The sequence below is a fragment of the Pinus tabuliformis genome, chromosome 8, assembly GCF_031772625.1.
Source record: "Pinus tabuliformis cultivar Carrire ecotype Pingquan chromosome 8, CPIR1, whole genome shotgun sequence".
Taxonomy (NCBI): domain Eukaryota; kingdom Viridiplantae; phylum Streptophyta; class Pinopsida; order Pinales; family Pinaceae; genus Pinus; species Pinus tabuliformis.
Genome location: NC_142294.1, coordinates 1,690,752,273 through 1,690,759,617, shown reverse-complemented (window position 1 = coordinate 1,690,759,617; position 7,345 = coordinate 1,690,752,273). Strand labels below are relative to the sequence as shown.

The window sequence follows — 7,345 nt, the reverse complement described above, 5'->3', positions numbered from 1 at the left end:
ATTTGACCATTAAGTTTATAGGATAAACTACAATATACCAATAATATTAGTTATTTTATTATTAATAAACTTGGCTTTAACAACCACTTATTATGGTATTTACCTAATGTGACTAAATTCTAGGATAATATTAATTTTAGAATTATTAACTATGTAGTAGATATAGATTATTTAATATACATACATTATTGTTTATTATTATCTTAATGGACCATTTTATTTAAATAATGAATATGATATACACTAAATAATGTAGATATAACTTACTAAGGACCGTGGAATTATTATCACACAACTATCTAGGTAACTATTTTCTAAAAATAATTGATTACTTTTACTTGTATTTAAATTATATTGGATTAATATTAAATATAGATTATTTAATATATTTAATTTATTATTGACCATTATAGTTAAGATATTAATATTATAGTTTGAATTTTCTCAATATAATAATAATAATATATCTAATTTTTAATTAACAAATGAATTCCTTTATTTACCTTTTTTGAGAAATATTAATTAACTATTCTAGTGGTTTGACCAGGGTCATTAGGTCAAAAGTAGTCGTTAGCATTATAGCTGTTGGAGTCTCTGCACACTCTATTTAAACAAGCTAAGCCAGATCGGTTCTTCAACTTGTCCTGACGATGAACCACACTGGTTGGTTCGAAACGCGTCGACAATAGATTGGTTATGTGATTTTGTCGAAGATTATATAAACTATGTTATGGATCACAGAAGTCTAAACTCCTTATTAAAACAAGACTCTTTAATTCTATACTACAGAATATTTTTTTTTGAAATAATAAATAAATTCAACACTCTCAACATCTCTTATTCAATCTTTACAAACTAAACCACTTTTAAAATTTCATACAGAAGTTTTGAACAAAATTGACAACGGAAAAACACAAAAAAAGACCATTTCTTGTACTAGCCGGACTAAGCAATAACTGATATAGAATTGAACACAACACAATGATTAAATTGGGCGCGCATCTAAAAATTACTTTCAAATCTCCACGGTCACTGCAGATAGGATCATGCCCGCAAAGTCCTCCCCACAATCATGGTGAAGTTCCATGAACTGGCTGGTTGACATATTGAACAGATAAGAGATGTGTTTTTCTGGGTTGGAACGCGGTCGCTCGCCCACTCCGCTTACAAAAATTTGGTCGCGCCACAATGTAGCGCACGTAAAAAGCTCTAGATGGTGGGGATTCGGAAGAGTAGCTACAACACTCCAAATGTCCTTCTCAACATCGTACCTCTCCACCTGTTGTTCGGTGAACACGTGCAACTCCGAAGAAGAAGATGAAATCACACAACTTCTCCATACTTCTCCCATGAAATTCCACCAATGTGACCTCATTTTCCACGTTCCCTCACTCGGATCGAAAACTTCTGTAGGTTGGCCTTCGTGTAACACCATGAATTTACCATCCACGAACACACTGCGGCATCCATGGCCGTGGGGTTCGATCATAGGAGGCAAAATTGTCCACTTGTCTTTCACCACGTCATATGCTTCTGCAGCTGCAAGAGGGCTACCACGCTCGTCGATCCCGCCAGCGACGTAAATAAGTCCGGTGGAAGAAGAGACATAGCAGGCAAAGAATGATTGAGCTGTGGGGATGTCAACTCCGCGGCGCCATCTCGAAGACTCAAAGTCGTAAATATAGATACTCTTCGTAAAACTTTCATTGGACGGTTGGAATCCGCCTATGAGAAGTAGCTTTTGATTCACAGCTACGCACTGACACCATATTGGTATTTGAGTATTGTGGGGATCATCAATTGGAGGTAGCCTTTGCCAGGTGCCGTTCACAGGGTCGTATACCGTTACTACAAGGACAGGGTTCATATCTCTATGATTCCTGATATCTCTTTGAACCAGGCAAATAAGCTGCTCGCTCATCCGACATTTCCTCCTGTCAGCATAGAACGTAGGGCTATGGACCATAGCCTCCCAGCTATTGCACACATCTTTCAGCGTATCGTGTGATGTATAAGGCATCCTTAGCAAACACTGTAGAACGACATCCATCGGAATAGCGTCCATTAGGGCACCCTATACACACCAATTTCCTGATCGATCGAGTTTACCCAAAGCTTTACCACACACAAAGAAGTAAACAATATGGAGGATGGTACCTCAAAATATAAAAGTGCGGTCAAATATATAGTGTGGATGTTGGGAAACCTAATTTCAAACCAAACAGAAAGGGAGTTCATTGATAAACTATGTTATTTATTGGTAATATGAAAATATATAATTTTTTAATTCGCAATATAATTATTTAATATAAATTTTACCGGTCAACAACTTGGCATGGCAATGCTTTATGTAAGAATGTTTTATTTAAATTATATAAAGTCTATTTATATAGATAAATTAAGTCGAATGGATTTAGTTAGTTGAGTAATTTAAGGGTTTTTAATAAATCAAGTAGTACTTAACATAATTTATAATAATAATAATAATAATAATATTATTATTATTATTATTATTATAATAATAATAATAATAATAATAATAATAATAATAATAATAGTATTTTCAATTCATTTTATTTTATGTATATTTATTATTATTGTTTTATATTTAGAATTTTTCATTTTAGGTGTGTATTTATTTATTGTTATTAATTATAATATGATGAGGATAAAATATCAATAATATTGTCTTGTACTTATACCGAGGTTGTTATTTTACTTACCATTCATGTAGTACTTATCCTTCTCTAGAATGTAGTGCTTCCATTATCGGCAAGCCTACACGATGGAATACATCTCTTTATCATAGGTGGGGTAAATGTTAAGTAGTAAAAAGTGTCTTTTTCACCTTTACCCTACATTAATTTTCAATCCAGGAACGATTTGTTATTTCAAAGAGTGTACTCAGTTTGAGGCGGTCAATTGTCAGAGTAATGCTAGTAGTATAGTGTTCTCAATACAAGAGTAAATGTATTCTTGAAATGTAATCTATTTGTGGAAAGAAACCTGGAATTCAAATCATGTGTTAAGAAAGCTACAAAAATTTATTAGTCGATGGTACAGTAACAATAACTCTTCCCTATGTAAACTGATGGAATTAAAGAAGCACTCAGAAGAAGGATCGTCAAACTGGGAACTAGACAGTATAGGTCAATGTTCACTATAGTTTCAAACCTTCTGCATACCAAAGAAATGATGATCTTCAAATAGCAAGAAATGGAACATCAGCTATATTTATGAATAATATTGAACAACAACACCTTAACCTATGAATGCAACAATAATTATAATCTACGGGAACTTAGTAACAGCTTCCGATTTGAACAACAACCAGAAATGGAACAACAAACTCTTAGAAATAAATTATAGAGAAACAATTGAAATCAAAATGTACAGCTACCCAAGTTAAACATGCAACACACTTAATCAGTAAAAGGAATAGCAATCAAAGCTCGATACAGTACACATGAATCATAGCTATAGAATAACAACAATTGTAATGGAACAACAATTGTTTCAGAACGAGCCGATATGTAAAATAGTAAAGCTCTTCATATTACTGAGCAGAGTCACAGAAAGAAATCAAACCACACATGAATGAGAAATATGATACAAGAGCAAGTGATCCACTAGGGACGTGCCCTTAGCCTCCAGGGACTTACTGCTTTAGGCTACTCCATAATCAATGATAGAACAACAACCAGGTTTTTATATTGAAATATGAAATAGAGTTATAAGGATTCGATGATCAAAGTTCAAGTACCGAAGAAAATTTCATAAAAGTAATAATAGTCTTCTCCTCCCAATCTAACAGTGTTACCCCTTTTATAACAACCAAACAATGATATTAACAATACAGAAGATCGTTAAGATAGCGATCCCTAAAGATCAAAAAATCCTGAGAAATTTTTCAAGATGTTAACTTGCAGTTATCTTCTTGTTCTTTTGTGCTGATTGGAGATCTCCTTTTCCTTTTTTCGGCTGTTACACTCCAATTTGGATCACCTTCTTTGAGCGCAGATCCCTGCGAAAGGGACAGCAGTTAACTTAGTCTCATTCTTTCCTTTGGGATGATAGTCCTTTGTTTTCTCCTGTTCCTGCATAGAAAAAGGGTAATTATTAATCATTTCATATTCCATATCAACCTTCTAGATTTTATCATATTTTCTACCATATGCCTAGCTCATGATGTGAAAAGGTTGTGAATCTTGAAGAAAAGATAACAAGGTAAACAAAAGTAACATAACTTCTCTAGTGCCCAACACACCCCCCTGCTTACCCTTTTTCATGACCTCATGAAAGCATTGCAGTTGACATGCAATATGGTGAGGGAGTAGGCTGGAGACGGGATCTCATGAGGAGGTCTACAACCATGATGTCTAGCTAGGTATTCAAAAATATGCCCTGTCTAGCCCTCAGGCATTTCGTATAAGGCTTGGTATCCTAGTGCGAGATGCCAAATGACCGGACTCCCGAACCTATAACCTAACCAAGATGGTCGTGTCCTCAAGATAAGATCACCATAGAGGCCCAAGCGATTAGCAACTAACTTAAAGTTCTCATAATTAAACGATTCCCTATGTTGGATATTCGGATTAGAAATCTGATATTGAAATTTAGCAGCAGAAATGGCAAGGTCTTTGATGGTAGAGAAGTATTCTATCCCTTGCCGATTTATTGTTGTATGAATGGGTCCTAATGCTTCAATCATGCCTGGAGTCCTCATGAGGTTCCATGTTTCTTCCATAACTGCAATGGATTTCTAGGCTTAGCTCTTACCCATAAATCTAATCCATTTTCTTGTCTTTGGAAGGCATTATAGGCTTTAAGCCATTTTATTTGATTAACTCAAAATGAAATAAATGCCTGTAGTTGAATATCCCCAATGAAAGGGCCGAGGTTCTACTTTGTTTCTTGATCTAACACAAGGTTATGCAAATAGAATTCGAATAATAATCTCTAAACCTTTACCCCATAGTGCTTACAACAATTTACGAAATCATCAAATGTGTTAATTTGTATAGGGGCTCTTCCTTTGACAGCCTTAATTTTTAATTGCAAATATCTTTCCATTAAAAATAAGGCATAATTCTTAGCAGGTGCTCTACATGCTAGGACGTCAATGTATAAAGAGAATAAGGTATCCATTTGTTTGATAACTACGTCTAGCTTATGAGTTACCTTTGCAACTCTTTCTTCTTCCTTTCACCATCCTTTGAAAACCTAACTTTTGGATAAATTGACATTCCTTAGCTACTATTGTAATTCTTCATACTTCTCTCGCGGGATAGTTTGTTCTGTACGTCATTCTATTGCTTGCTGAGCTTGCATCAAACGCTCTCGTAGGGTTACTGTCCTCAGGTCACTATCCCACATAATAGTTGTAGGTGGAAGGTTCACTTGAATCTTCTTATTGCGTCGTTCTGTAATTATGGTTAGAACTGCTTCAGAGGACTACGCCTATGTCTGAATTTCCTTATCACAGGATGTTATGTCATCTGTTTTAATTTCGACATGAGTAACAGCCGAATGTTGTTCCTTTTGATTTTGAATGGTAGGCTGGACTTGAGTCCTTTTGACCTTTTTTCTAAGGGGTTTCACCACTGAGGTCCTTTTTTCTCTCTTCCTCATCTTCAGAATCCTGATTTGTTGTCGAAGTCACACGATTACATTAAGCAGTATTTGTTGTTACTTTCGTAATCTTTTGATTTCCTCCATTTGACTGGAAGGAACAGTCATTCACGCACTCGGGATTGGACTTTCTTCTTGAAGAATTTCTTGATTTTTATCCTGGGGTACTTCGTCATTATTCTGCTGATTGGGTTGTTTGGGGGTAGAAACCCTAGCTTGTTCTGCAATTTCCTGAGTAATTTCTTCTTCTCCCCTCTCTTCCTCATCAAATTCTTCAGTTGTATTTTTAGTTGGAACAAATTGTTCCTCTTCTTCATCTTCATCATTTTTCTCTCCATATGCACTTTCATCATGGCTAGAATGATTCTCTTCTTCTTCTTCCTCATCACATAACTCTTCAAATGCACTCTTATCGTGAACTGAGTGATCCTGTGGCTCTTCTTTAGTGTGGAGGTTTAGTGGGCTGGGAGGTTGAGTATATGCTCCCATGTTGGCCAGAATCTGGGCCAATTCATCCTCTCGCAGTGGATTTTGCAACGGGCTTTCCTCACATTGCTCTATTTCTTCTTCAGCCTGCCCAAATTGTTTGATTTCTCCTTCTGTTTCTTCCTCATGGTTTGATTTTCTTTCGTTCTCTCCTCCTTCCAATTGTGGGGGTTGCTCATCCCCTGAATCAACTACTTCGACCAGTTGACTGGTGTTCCCTTGGGAATTTTCCAGCCTGCCTCTGATCCATGCCAATCTAACAGACTTCCCCCATTTCAATGGTCTATTTGATGTATTTGTAGTATGCTTTCATTTGGGGGCTGGAAAAGCCAATCCCCCATTTATTGTAAAAATTAGCTCTTCCTAGCTACTCTATTGCTGGGCAAGACTGTAGCTAACTATCAATCATACCAACCTGTGATGACTTACTACCGATTCTACATGGCGGGACTTTTTCATGCTTCGGGCAACATCATGTAAGTAAAGAATTTAAAAATGCAGGCAAATTCATAGTGCATTTATGTTTTAATACAGCTAAAAGCTTAAGGTGGCGTTGTCTTACCATGTTTTTTCTGCCTTCACAGGTAATGTAATTCTGAATGATCTTTGCTAATTCCGCCCATGATTCTCCCAAATCTTCTGGTAGAACTCTCTTCCCACTTCGAGTCATGTTTTGTCCTTCATATTGGATGATTTTGATGGCGTTGTGCAGTCTTATCTTCTTCAGAGTCCACACACATCCAATGGTTGGCAGTCCTGAAACTTCTACAATTATATCGTCGATGACTGCTATTTGTCTCCCTCTTACCGTGGAGTGATATTCTTGTAGGTTCTATAAGAATTCAATTGCCACAGTCTCGTTGGACTCTTGCAGGTGATTAAGATAAACTATCCATCCTACCCTTGTTAGGATTTCTTGTGCGGAATCTGAGACTGTCAACACCTGTGGTTCTTTACAAATTGATCTTCCTCCCATGCTTAGCAAACTGTAAAAGAAACACGAAGACAACAATGGAACAGCAGGCTATTCCAGCTGTTAGCAACTGCAGGAAAAAAATGACGGAACAACAAGCTTGTTTAGAGTTCAAATTACTTGCTAATTGTTGCAGAGCATAACGCAGAAATAATTTTGAAACAACAAGCCATGCAAATTGAAAAACGATATACCGTTAAGCCTTGCTATTCCCAAGTAAAAGTTCTCCAAATGAAAAACTAACACGTATGCCAG

The 7,345-nt window shown here is 36.1% G+C and overlaps 1 protein-coding gene across 1 annotated transcript; it reads right to left on the bottom strand.

Annotated features, from left to right (window-relative positions):
- Positions 1-1,015: 1,015 nt before the first annotated feature.
- On the bottom strand, positions 1,016-2,065 carry LOC149242750 (F-box/kelch-repeat protein At2g44130-like). The gene has a single exon (XM_089370990.1). It carries the CDS (start codon positions 2,063-2,065, stop codon positions 1,016-1,018), a length of 1,050 nt encoding a protein of 349 aa, XP_089227116.1.
- Between the last annotated feature and the right edge of the window lie 5,280 nt (positions 2,066-7,345).

Coding starts and splice junctions, on each gene's coding strand:
- LOC149242750 (XM_089370990.1), bottom strand. CDS start 2,065: ATGGACGCTATTCCGATGGATGTCGTTCTACAGTGTTTGCTAAGGATG.